The sequence below is a fragment of the Diadema setosum genome, chromosome 6, assembly GCF_964275005.1.
Source record: "Diadema setosum chromosome 6, eeDiaSeto1, whole genome shotgun sequence".
NCBI classification, from domain to species: Eukaryota; Metazoa; Echinodermata; class Echinoidea; order Diadematoida; family Diadematidae; genus Diadema; species Diadema setosum.
This window is the reverse complement of record NC_092690.1, coordinates 12,122,751-12,135,788: the sequence shown is the minus strand read 5'-3', so window position 1 is coordinate 12,135,788 and position 13,038 is coordinate 12,122,751. Positions and strand designations below refer to the sequence as shown.

At 37.0% G+C, this 13,038-nt stretch overlaps 2 protein-coding genes across 2 annotated transcripts; both read left to right on the top strand.

The window, feature by feature from the left end:
* The first annotated feature begins 1,958 nt into the window (after positions 1-1,958).
* LOC140229968 (uncharacterized) lies at positions 1,959-4,064 on the top strand. The gene has a single exon (XM_072310166.1). The coding sequence runs from the start codon at positions 2,046-2,048 to the stop codon at positions 3,849-3,851; it is 1,806 nt and encodes a 601-aa protein (XP_072166267.1). The 5' UTR covers positions 1,959-2,045; the 3' UTR covers positions 3,852-4,064.
* A 241-nt stretch (positions 4,065-4,305) lies between these two features.
* On the top strand, positions 4,306-12,708 carry LOC140230128 (flavin reductase (NADPH)-like). The gene is made up of 4 exons (XM_072310324.1): positions 4,306-4,453; positions 7,440-7,638; positions 8,396-8,563; positions 12,560-12,708. Exons 1-4 carry the CDS (start codon positions 4,316-4,318, stop codon positions 12,706-12,708), a joined length of 654 nt encoding a protein of 217 aa, XP_072166425.1. The 5' UTR covers positions 4,306-4,315.
* Positions 12,709-13,038: the final 330 nt, after the last annotated feature.

Genomic DNA, 13,038 nt, shown 5'->3' with positions numbered 1-13,038 from the left:
TGTATGTTATCTCCAGGCTACACCATGTTCTACAATGCAAATGCCTCTAGTGTTTGGTTTACGCAACTAGTGATATTATATCATGATTATCCATGGCACTAAAATTGAGTACATTTAATTGTCGAGGTATTCAAGATTTTGTAAAAAGAAGAAAGATTTTTCATTACTTAAGATCAATTGACAGTGATATCATTTTTCTTCAAGAGACACATTCCTCTGTTGAAGATGAAAAATTTTGGAAACAGCAATGGGGGGAACATGCATGGTTTTCGAGTCATACTTCCAATAGTCGTGGTGTTGCTATTTTGATTCGCAATCATGTTTCACCAGTAACTCATTCTTCATATTCTGATCCAAATGGGAGATTTTTGATTAATAATGTCACTATTAATGGTTTATCTCTCTTACTTGTTAATATATATGGACCTAATAATGATGACTCTGATTTTTTCCTTGAAGTTTTTGCTAAAGTAGAACAATTTAATTATACATCATTGATATGTGCTGGTGACTTTAATGCTGTGTTGGGCCCTCAAGATTACCGAGGAGCCAAACAAAGACATTCAAACACAAAAGTTAGTGAAATTATTCAAACTTTGATAGTAGAATACAATTTGTGTGATATTTGGAGACATTTTCATCCAAATTTAAAACAATATACCAGGCATCAAATAAACCCAAAGGTCCTATCCCGATTAGATTTTATTCTTGTTTCAGACAACTTTGTTAATAACTGTTTGCAATCAAAAATCATCTCAGGGATTCAATCAGATCACTCTGTGGTTACTTTGAATTTTAAGGATGATCAACCAAAGAAAGGACCTGGTTTTTGGAAACTTAATTGTAATTATTTACATAATGATGCTGAATTTGTGAAACTGATTAAAGAAAAGATAAAAGATTTTAGAATTGATAATAAAGATAGTCAGTGTAATCCTAATATTATGTGGGATGCTCTTAAATGTACAATAACAGGTGTTTGCATAGAGTACGGTGCCAGGAAAAAGAAAGAAAGGAATGCCACTAAAAATAAGTTGTTTAGAGAGATAGATGATATTAACATGCATATAAATAATGATCCTGACAATGTTGTGTTTATTGAACGCCTTGAACATTTGAAAGCTGATTTAAATAAAATTTTAGAATATGAAACTCAGGGCCTTATTATCCGCTCAAGAATGCGTTGGATTGAAGAAGGAGAAAAAAGTTCCAAATATTTTTGTAATTTAGAGAAAAGGCATGGGGAGAAAAAAACCATTCATAGAATAAAAAATTTTGATGATGAAATGATATCTAACCATAAGAATATATTAGAAGAAATTCATAATTTTTATCAGAATTTGTATAAAAATCAAGAAGGACAAGACAACAACAGCACAGATATTTTTTTAGACTCTCTTGAAATACCCAAATTAGAAGAAAATGATAAATTGTTTTTGGAACAACCTTTCTCTAAAAAAGAAATATATGAAACACTCACCTCAATGAAACACAATAAAACTCCAGGATATGATGGTTTACCGGTGGAGTTTTATGTAGTTTTCTGGCCTGATATTTCTGACTTGTTACTGGATTCATTTAATTTTTCATTGGACAGTGGGCTTTTGTCTTCATCACAACGAAACGGTATTATTACTCTTCTCCCGAAGAAAGATAAAGACCAGATGTATTTAAAAAACTATAGGCCCATATCATTGTTGACTGTGGATTATAAAATTTTGGCAAAGCTTTTGGCAAATCGATTGAAAAACTGCATTAATGAACTTATTCACTCGGACCAATCTGGTTTTTTAAAGGGACGAAATATTGGAAATAATATTAGACTGATTATGGATTTATTAGAATATACAGAAAGTCATGACATCCCTGGTGCCATTCTCCTCTTAGATATACAAAAAGCATTCGATAGTGTCAACCATGAATATTTATTAAAAGTTCTAAAACGATTTAATTTTGGGGATAAATTTGTTGACTGGATTAAAACTCTTTATTCCAGCCGAAAGAGTTATGTTGTAAATAATGGATTTTTTACTAAACCTGTTGTGATGGAAAGAGGAATCTTTCAAGGTTGTCCTATTTCTCCATATTTGTTTTTATTAGTTATAGAAACAATGGCTTTAGCTGTAAGACAAAATAATGATATCAAAGGTATTCCTGTAGAAGGAAAAGAAGTGAAAATATCATTGTTAGCAGACGATTCCACATGTTTTTTAGATGGCTCACTCAGTTCTTTTGATCATTTGTTTGATTTGCTTGAAAATTTTGCAGTATGTTCTGGTTGTAAATTAAATATATCTAAGTCGGAGGCAATTTGGGTTGGTGCTAAAAGAGGCTCTCAAATAAATCCATACTCTGAAAATGGTCTTATTTGGAAAACAGATACTTTCAAAACCCTTGGAGTTGTTTTTTCACTAGATGTCAGCAAAGTTTTTGCTCTTAACTACAAACCTAAATTGAAATCTATAGAAGCGACCCTAAACTGTTGGCGCGTCAGAAAATTATCCTTAATTGGAAAGATTTGTGTGGTTAAAACCTTACTATTACCTCAACTGTTGTATCTTTTTTCAGTATTATGTATAAAGATCCCAAAAAATTTTTTCAAAGAGTTAGACAGAATATTTTATAGATTTATTTGGAGTGGTGGAAGAGATAGAGTAAAAAGAAAATATGTTTGTAATGATTTCGCTTCGGGTGGGCTACGAATGATCGATCCATATGTTTTTGCCATGTCACAGAAAATGGCTTGGGTCAAACTTCTTTTGGACAAAAATTACAGTAGTTTATGGAAGGTAATTGAACTTTCAGTATTAGAAGATTTTAATCAGATGAATGATATTTTATGGAAATCTCATGTACCTGAATCTGTTTTGAATAAGTTACCATGCTCTCAATTATCCGATTCTATTAGAACTTGGTATTTTTTCAGGGAGAAAGCAGTAAATAAGGAGTTTGGTGTGAAATTTTCAGATTTAGGATCATGTCAATGTTTATGGTTTAACAGAAATATTAGATCCAAGTCAAAGCGATTCTTTTTTTATCAAGAGTGGTTTGATAGAGGTATAGTCTTTGTCAGTGATCTTTTAGATTCACCACTCCCTGGAAGCAAACTTTTTGAAGAACTTATTCTTGATTTCGGTATTTCGCCCACAGGAAGGAGAAAATTTAATTTTTTAATGAGCAATATTCCTCAAACATGGTTAACTGTATCAAATTGGGATCATAATGAAATTTTTGACACGATAGTAAATAACTTATGTTTAGCAAAGAAAGTTCCGAAATATGTTTACTCAATTATGTCAGAGGACTGTGCTCCAGCAAAACAAATTTGTTTTTGGAAAGACCTGTCGTTAAATCCAGATTCAGAATTGTGGGATAACATCCATCTGAGAAATTTTAAAAGTTCTATTGACGCTCGAGTTCGTTCCTTTTATTTCAAGCTATATCATAGAGTTATAGCATTAAATGATTTTTTGCACAAAATCAAAAGGAAGGACTCCCCCAACTGCACATTCTGTCAGAGATTACCAGAAACTGTTATTCACATATTTATTGAGTGTCAGCACGTAAAAAAAGTTTGGGATGACATAATTAATGTAATAAATCAAAACACTAAGAAAAATTATAACCCCTCCGTTTTTGAAAAATTTTTCGGGTTTAAAGATGATAAATTTATAACTTATATTTTCCTTATCTTGAAATATTATATTTATTTGTGTAAATTCAGAGGTAACCAACCCTCATTTCAAGGATTTAAGGTGTATTTAAAAACATGTAAAGATCTTGAGTATCGCATTGCTAATAAGAATGGAAAACTTGTACTTCATTTCCGTAAATGGAGATTTGACATATGATGTAAAGGTATGTTATTGCGGTGAACACTCTGAACTTAACATATTGAAGCGATATTATTGTTTATGACTGTACCATTGCATATGTACAACATTCTTATTGACTTTATTCTATGCTGCTTTGCTTTGATTCTCTTCATTTTTTTGACTTAATTTTTTATTATTATTTATTATTAGTAATATTTTTATCATTTCGAATTTTGTTGTGATATCTTTGTAATCTTGTTAATTTGATCAATAAAAACTCAATGAAAAAAAAAAAAAAAAAAAAAAAAAAAAAAAAAAAAAAAACTTTACCCGCTCAAAGCTAGTTGGCGCGCTCCTCGGCAGCGTTGTTGACCATCTTACGTAAGTGTAGAGGATGTAATGTGTAACGTGCTGGCAGCAGCAGCGCAGTACACAGCCACAGCTGATCGTCACCGGCATTGAGCCCTGCCCTGTCCGAGATCACCTCACATACTAGAATCATGAAGCTAACTATATTTGGATCAACTGGGAATACTGGGCTGGAACTGGTTAAATTGGCCTTAGACGAAGGACATGAAGTTGTCACAGTTGTAAGGAATCCGGCTAAACTGAGCTCGATTCAACATGAAAAACTGCAAGTAAGTAGAGTACTACTACTGCATTTCTACACGATTACCCTAGGGGAGGGGTAGGCCTAACAAGCACCACCTGTATTTTGACCGACAAGTAAATTTAGGCCGAACTTTATGTCTAATTCCGCGAAAAACTTCTCAGTTATAGCAATGCCAATGATGACATTTGCTGGGTCAGTTTTTCGCTTCTGTCTAAAGAAGCGAAAAACTGACCCAGCAAATTTTATTACTATAAATGAGAATTTTTTTTCTTTTTTTTTCGCGGAATTAGACATAGGAGTCCTACTTGGTCAACACCTGTTTGTAGGTGACAGTATTTCGGCATACGGTAGGGGGGTGCCTCTATCGCTACGGTCACGGTTCAGTCTGGGCATACGCATCGCATAACCCGGGCTAACTACACGCAGCCGCGACAAACGCGGCTGCACCTCTATTCCTTCGCAGACGTTGTCATTTTTCAGTGTGGTTGTGCGACTCCTTCATGAATATCTTTATTAATCGTGGAAAACTAAAATGCAAGGAATTATCGTAATCTATGATAATCATTCAATAATCGGTATGCGATTTTTTGTTTAATTACGTCAAAAACTCACCGAAATCTGTGGCTGAAATCAGGTCTGTAAACGTCCTTATTGCTTCACTCCTCATCTGCGTGTTATTTGAATGGCATTCACTCTCGTACACTACAACGTACATCGTGTAGGTAGTCGGAGAGGTACGTCTCCGACTACCTACGTTGTAGTATACGAGAGTGAATGCCATTCAAATAACACGCAGATGAGGAGTGAAGCAATAATGACGTTTACAGACCTGATTTCAGCCACAGATTTCGGTGAGTTTTTGACGTAATTAAACAAAAAATCGCATACCGATTATTGAATGATTATCATAGATTACGATAATTTCTTGTATTTTAGTTTTCCACGATTAATAAAGATATTCATGAAGAAGTCGCACAACCACACTGAAATATGACAACGTCTGCGAAGGAATAGAGGTGCAGCCGCTGTCGTTTTGCGACAGCGGCTGCGTGTAGTTAAACCCGGGCCGGACCCCCGGGCCGGACCCCCGGGCCGCTGCGCCGCTGAAGCACTACGCTGAAGTCGTTGTCGGCTCCATCTCGGCTGGGTCACCGTATGCTGCAGCTGTGCCAGCAGCAGTGTTCACTATCAGTCCGTTTATGCGCAATATTTTTGCTAAATTTGAAAGCAAGAGTGTTTCAAATTCGTCAGTTAATAATCATCAATAATGAAGGATTCATCCGGGCCCCGGTGCCGGGAGGCCGGAGGGAAGGGGGCGTTGATAATTTAATTTTTCTGCACAAGCAAGAGTGCAAGTACAGCCTACACTACAGGCTATCCCTCTTGTATGTTTGTTTAGAGGCCCTGACTTGACTGATGATCCATGTCTGCAGTGATGAGCTGGCTTGTCTGTTATTAACTATACACAGCCCAGTCGCTGTAAGTAGCGCAACAGGATTCGCACAGCGTACTACAGCGTGTGGTCGGGCTAGTCTGTCATGAATAAATTAGTAATCTAATGTACATGTGGCTTGCCTGTCTACCATTAGTTCATCTAAACGTACTTATTTTTATAAATTGTCCCCGCTTTCGTCTTGGCGCACACAATTGCTCTAGGGATAGGGAGGGTAACTAGTCTTGTTCGGAGTTGGATGAAGGGTTTTCTGTGTTCTATGTTCTACTGCGGTGCTGCTCCTCAAAGCTTGTTCAGCAAATGTTCAGCAATTGGATTATGGCCAGGGCCGGGTTGTGGTACTGTACTAGTGGTAGACATAGATTCCCGACCATCATGGTGTTTTTTTACAGTGCAGTGGATGCAGTTTGTTCTTTGCACTCTTACTAGTCTTTACTGTAAGGTGTAATAATTAATATGCATGCTCATTGTGCAAGTTAAAAAAGTCTCTACCATTGATACATGTAAGTTAAATTAGCTTCTACTGTATGACTGTCTTGAACTGCTCAACAGAGGGTATATTATGCCCCATCGCTATTGTTTAGTTCAAATGATGTGCTGAGAGAGTCCATCCCATCCTTGACCGAAAGATCGGTCTGTATCTGGTCATTGGGTATACATAGTATGTTCTGCGGAGACTGCGTCTAGGTTCACAGATCAGAGGAGAGTGATATGATATCAAAAAAATAAAAGACTCCTCCGGACACACAGATCTTTTTGTCTAATCCCATCCCAGTCTCTAATTGTCTTCAAGGGAAGAAACTGTGTATACATGGAGAATTTGTATAGGCATCCAGGGTAGAGCTGAGTCTCATGAAGCTTTGATTCTGGCGGCTTCGTGTTGTTCTTGGCCTCAGTTTTTTGTTTGTTTGTTTGTTTGTTTGTTTTTAGGTAACTTGGTCTGGTATGAGTATAGCAGTATGGTTGTTTATTGCCTCATGCCATGGACAGAGGCAAGGAGAGCATGTTTTCTTTTTTCTTCTCGAGTTGGGAGACAAATACTTTCCCTCTCATAGTCATGCTCATTCATAGCCATGACACGAGCCACTAGCTCCCACCATCTCGTACTAGTAGCTAATTAGTAGGTCCCACACACAAAGCAAATAGCTCTTCTTTGAACTTTCTCCAGCATGCCTATTTGGTTAGGAATGATTTGTAAAAAAATTCCATAAGAATAATTTGATTTTGGGATACAGACCTACACTGTATACACTATTTAATAGTCAGTACAAATCAAGAACCACATTTGATGGTCACATGACTAAGGAAGCCATTTTTAGAAATGATCACATAGTGCTACATCTATGTCCTCTAGCTACCTTCTCCTCCTCTTCCACCTCTTCCTCTTCCTCCCCTCCTTCTTTTCCTGGTCCTCCTCTTCCTCCTCCCCTAGTCCTCCTCAACCCTCTCCTGTCCCCATTTCCAAAATGGATTTAGGAACAGTGAGTGAGTTGATGTGTAAGCCAATGCTTTGGTGGTGTGTAACCTTTTTTTTTTTTTTTTGTCTGTATTCTTTCAGGTTGTGGAAGGCGACATCTTCTCAATGGAGTTTTTGCAGACACATCTAGATGGCTGCGATGCCGTCCTGTCGTGCCTTGGGTCGAACAGTCTCACTCAGGCCACCACCATCTACTCGGGCTCGATGAAGGCCATTGTGCCAGCCATGCGGGCAGCCAAGGTCAGTCGCATCATCATCATCACATCGTGGTATGTCAAAGGTGAGCATGCGGTCAAATCAGTCTACAGCTGTCACCCAAGGGAGACAAAAAGAGTGGCCATTGTGGACAGGTTGATGGTATAGACAGGTTCTCTGAGAGGTTATGTGTTTCACTCAAGACATGTATCATTGCTGTGATACATCGACATACTAAAGTGCATGGAATTCAGATGTAATGTATGTACACTGTATAGTAATAAGTATACATGTACATACAAGTTTCATCATACATGTAACATGTACCAACGTGCTTTGCACTGTTGCAGCGTTTTGTATAAATATCAGGTATAAATGTAATAGTTTATATTGTTTTTATAGTACATCAGGGCCCCATTTCATAACAGATGCTAGGATAGCAACTTTTGTTGAAATGGTAACTTCCTATAGCAACAGCCAATCAGGAAGCTGGAATCTTGTTGTTACCACGACTATTGCCATTCTAGCAAGAGTTGCTATCATATCAATTTATTAAGAAACGGGGTTCAGGTTTCTTTCTGCTGTAAGCTCTGGGGGGTATTTCATGAAGCATTTTGGTCAGATATTTTTCTGACAAACTGTTACAAGCTATTGAAAAACCTTGCATCTGATTGGCTGAGAGCCCAATTTATCTGACAACTTGTCGGACAAAATGCTTCATGAAACGCCCCCCCTGGTCGCTATGCCCCCCCCCCCCTTTTTGGTTGTGTCTAAGGGAGACATACAGCATAACTATTAAACTGTGAATCCCGTTGTTCCAATGTCTGTGTCGATGCTTGCAGTTGACCCCAATGATGATCCTGGCCGCATGGCCCGCTGGGTGATACGACCGATGCTGTCAAAGCCACTCAACGACATGGCGGTGATGGCCAAGTACCTTGAAGACGAATGCCAGGACATTGATTACACCATGGTCCTACCCCCTCAGCTCACTAACTCTGCAAGTACAGGTATGCTCAGCCTCTGCGGAAATATGTGTCATTTTTTACAAGTGGAAGCACCCCATCTCGCAAAGATATGGTCCGTTCCCATTCCATAACGAACATGGTTGTGTCAAAGTCCTATTATGAAACTAGTGAAGTATAATTCAGGTCCCAAAATTATTATCTGCTATCGCTGTATGTGTGTGTGTTATTCTGTATACCGGAAGTTGGCAGCCCCCCCATTTTACGAAGATATAGTGCACTCCAATTATAACAAACACGTTTGTAGCAAGTCCCATTGCAGTAAAGTTAAAATTCAGGTCCAGAGATCTTAATTATCCTCATATGTGACTGTGCACCTCAAAACGAACATAAAGTCGCACACACTGATTTTGCGTGAGGACTGAAAATATTAAGTGAAATGGGTCAACCTAGCCGAACTTGACTTTTTCATATTTTCTGAAAGAGCGGGTCTTCTTTTACATTATGCTAAAATTTGGTATCATAAAACGGGCAGGAAAGTGTGTTTTTTAACAGTTTTTCTCGAACATTTTTGGTAGAATAGTTTGATTACGTGTGTCTTTAGAATCCCTTTTTCATTTCTGAAAAACCTTGTCCACACTCTTCACTTTCAACTCTAATAACTTTTGAAAGGATAGTGCTATTGCTTTGAAAGTTGGTATTATTTATGGACAGAATGTGTTTATGAGGCATGCTTAATTTCAGTTTAATTTAATAAACCCTTCATTGTTGTTACTCTGGTGGTTTACTTCCTGTTTTTTGTCCCATTCATCGCACAGCCAGCACGGTTCGGTAAAGATTAAGCGCTTGAATAGACACTGTACTTCAGAGTCTCTTTTCTCAGTTCACACTTTTCCTGAGTTTGTGCTTTCTGTCCAATATTTAGATAGGATAGGAGAGTCCATTTGATTTGAGTTATACATCATTTTAAAGCTTAAAGTCTGCTCTTTCTGAATATGATCTTAAGTAAAAATCCATGTCTGGCGACTTTTTGTTTGTTTTGAGGTGCAGGGTCACATATATAATGTAGGTATTTTATTTCATCCGCTGTAACAAAAAACTTTCAGAATAATGAAAGAAAAGTGCTCTTTTGTAACATTAGTTGAAAGTACGATTCCTGAATTAGTGTACAAAAGGCACCTCCCAAGTCTCTGCCTGTAATTCTTTATAGTGCAATTTTCTGCAGTGTTGAATTAGGTTGCTGCAATGCATTCCATATTGTTTCTTTTGGTGTATTCTTGATCACTGATTTAAAAACAGGACATTTTTTTCTTTTTTATTTTTTTTTTTCATTTAGAAACAATTGATGAAATATCCAATACTTTCAAAGCTATTATTTTGACAATCCTTTTGTTTTAAAACCTGAAGCTAAAATTCTTGCCTCTTGATCCAAAACACCACTATCTCCTGGTGGTTTTCACAGCCAAATTTGTTCCAATTAACTTGTATTACTGTGATTTATTGATAGAATGAGAGTAAATGATTTACACACATACCACAGAGCTTTACTTAGTGGGGGTGGAGGGATGGGGGGGGGGGGGGTTCGCTTGACCCAGTTCCAGTAATTAACAGTGGAACGTCTGTCCGAAGTTTAGTGTAAATATTGCCACAGTAGTTATTACCCTTGTATGATGACCTAAATGCTGTCCTTTGAAATGAGTTTTAGAGCTCTCAAAGTCATGTTTCCCTCTCAACTTGCATGTCTTGAGACTTTTTCACTCGTATGTATTATGTGCAATCACATTACCTCTTTGTGTTCTTGCAGTGTCGATTGCCATACAGAACCCCCCCCCCCCCCATGCATAGCATTGTACACACTTTCTAAAGTCCTTGGCACAAAAAGAGTCAAATAAAAATGTTCACAGAATCTTGAGAGTTGCACATGTTACTTACCAACAGAGAGGTTATGCCATTACAGCACAATACCCCTATTGGCTTGTATCTAAACATAGTACAATACATTATGAAAAATTATATTTGGGTCGGTAATATAGCCATTGCAAGCTCTTTCCCCCATTACAGTCACTGTTGGGAGGGCAGCACAAGACCAATGCGGATATTGACGTAAAAGTTATTATTTGGTGTTATTTTGGTTTACGGAAAGCATGGCGAATAATTTAATTCACTGCAAGGGATCTGTTTAGAAAACCAGTAGGATTTATACATATAATACAAAATGGCGGGTGCTGCATTATGGATTTGATGAAAAGAAGAATTGTTTGTTGAGTGACATTTAAGTATTGTTCAAGTGTGAAGCATTATATTCTTCTCTCCCTTGATGATGTTTATGGTTGTCTAGGTTAAAACTTATGGAATGCTTTAGTGTGCTGCACAGAAGGAGTGCACAATCTTCAACACTACCTACAAAATTTTCTCCTTTTATGACTGGCATCTATGGCCTCACTGCAGTAGGGGAATAAGTTTACCCTTGACCTTTTATCAGTGATACTGGAAAATAGTGCTCATCATGGGCAAAGTTCAATCTGATGGAGCTAAATTGCTTATCCCTTTATATTGGAGTAAATGGCAGAGTTTGTCTATCCAGAACAAACACCATTTATTACCAATCAGAATATTTATCAAATCTTGTCCTTTTTTTATCTAAGGCCCTCAGCTGCAAATTTTAATATGGCAGGGGCGTCTCTTGAGTGGAATTACCAACCTCAAATTACTCTTCTGTGACTCTAACCTTTCTTCAGACCATTGATTAAAAACAAACTTGTGGTCCCCATGAAACACAGGGTGACATAGCAGAATTTGTTGCAGCATTTGGCTGCGTATGTACACTTTGTACATGTATGCATAGAGTCTAACTTCAAGTGACACATGTTTAGAAGCATGCATGTGTATTGATAAGGACTTACATGATGATTGCAGCTGAACACTGCAGAACACTGCAGACACAAACCAAGTTTATGGTGTGACTTTAAATGAGATAGGACTGGCAGTGACGTAATATTGTGCTGTATGTGTGATGCAGAAAGAGAATTGAACAGTTGCCTTGAATTGATTAATGTGCTTTCGGTTCACAATGATTTGATACTCCTCTTAATATGGTAAGAAATATAAAGAAAATTCCACAAAATTTAATTTTTCATAGAAAATAACACATTTCTTAAAGCTGTTACTAACATATGTTTAACGTAATACTGTAAAACGAGGACTGTGCACATGCATTTTAATTTCAGGAATTTCAGGAGAGCCAACATTCGCGAAATTAAAATGCATGTGAAAGACGTTGACACTATATGCTTTGAATGTCAGAGGCAACTCACAAAAATGGCATGCCGTGAAAAAGGCTGTCTGCTCCAATTTGCAAAAATTTCATGCCACAAAAATATTGTGCTTTACACTACCATCCCCCAGCCTTCTCGAAGAGCTAGCATCAAGTGCTGTTCCATCATGCAAGAGAATACAGATACACGTACAGTATAATTTATGTTGAATTTTGTTATACTTTTGAAAGTTTTATGAACAGAAAAAAAAAATCCGGTTTAACAGTAAAAGAAAATATAGCTTGGAATTCAACATAAACAATACTTTTGCTTTTCTAGCAAAATGCAGGAGCACTTGATTTAGGGCCTCTTTCAGAAAGTGGAGGAATAATATTACTCCTGACATGTCAGTCACAAGTTGAGAGAATATTGATTATTTATAAACAATTTGATCTGTTGAATTCTCTTTGTACAATATTATCATTTTTGTTCTGCAGTGATATGGCAAACTGTTGTTATCTTGTCATCCAGTGATGGCAGACAGAAAAAAAAAAATAACCTTAAGAAACTTAACTCTGAGATATGCACATTCTCTATGAATTGTCTGATTTTTCTCAAACTTCACTGATATGTTGCTGCATTCACTCAATCCACATACTATATTTTTGGATGTCATTTCTCTTTAAGGCTGAATGCACATAAATTGGGAATGCTATTTTTTTATCTGACTCATGATTAAGACCATTCCTCTCCTTTTCTTTTTTTCCACCCCTACTCCCACCTTCAGGAAAAGATCTGGTATTTGACATTGGACGACAATTTACATCAAAGGGCGATCATAAAATCCCAAGAGCAGATGTTGCAAAGTTCATGCTGCAATGCCTGAAAACATCAGACTTCAACAAAAATTGTGTTGCCATTGCCATTCCAAAGTGATTTGTATGTACATACCTGACTCTATGCCTTGGTCGATTTGGAAACCTGTACGTAATGAGATTACTTCCAATACTTGTTTATTAGAAGTACAGAAGTAAAAGTAGTGGAAGTATTCAGTGATAGAATGATGAAAAGATAACTGCCATCAATTCCTATAGAACTTACAGTAAAAAAAAATATATATATACAGTGTGTATATCATATTCTAGATATAGATACATAAAATGTAAATGTACTCCATTTCAAGTCCCCCAAAACACAGCTCAACCTCCAAGAGACATGCAGTGTTCACTCCAGACAGTAGGAGCTAATAACAGTCACATCACAAAG

What these genes read in the sequence shown, in the direction of transcription:
- LOC140229968 (XM_072310166.1), top strand. Translation starts at nt 2,046, where the DNA reads ATGGAAAGAGGAATCTTTCAAGGTTGTCCTATTTCTCCATATTTGTTT.
- LOC140230128 (XM_072310324.1), top strand. Translation starts at nt 4,316, where the DNA reads ATGAAGCTAACTATATTTGGATCAACTGGGAATACTGGGCTGGAACTG. An exon ending in TTCAACATGAAAAACTGCAA is followed by an intron (nt 4,454 to 7,439) that starts GTAAGTAGAGTA and finishes GTATTCTTTCAG; the next exon opens with GTTGTGGAAGGCGACATCTT. An exon ending in CACATCGTGGTATGTCAAAG is followed by an intron (nt 7,639 to 8,395) that starts GTGAGCATGCGG and finishes CGATGCTTGCAG; the next exon opens with TTGACCCCAATGATGATCCT.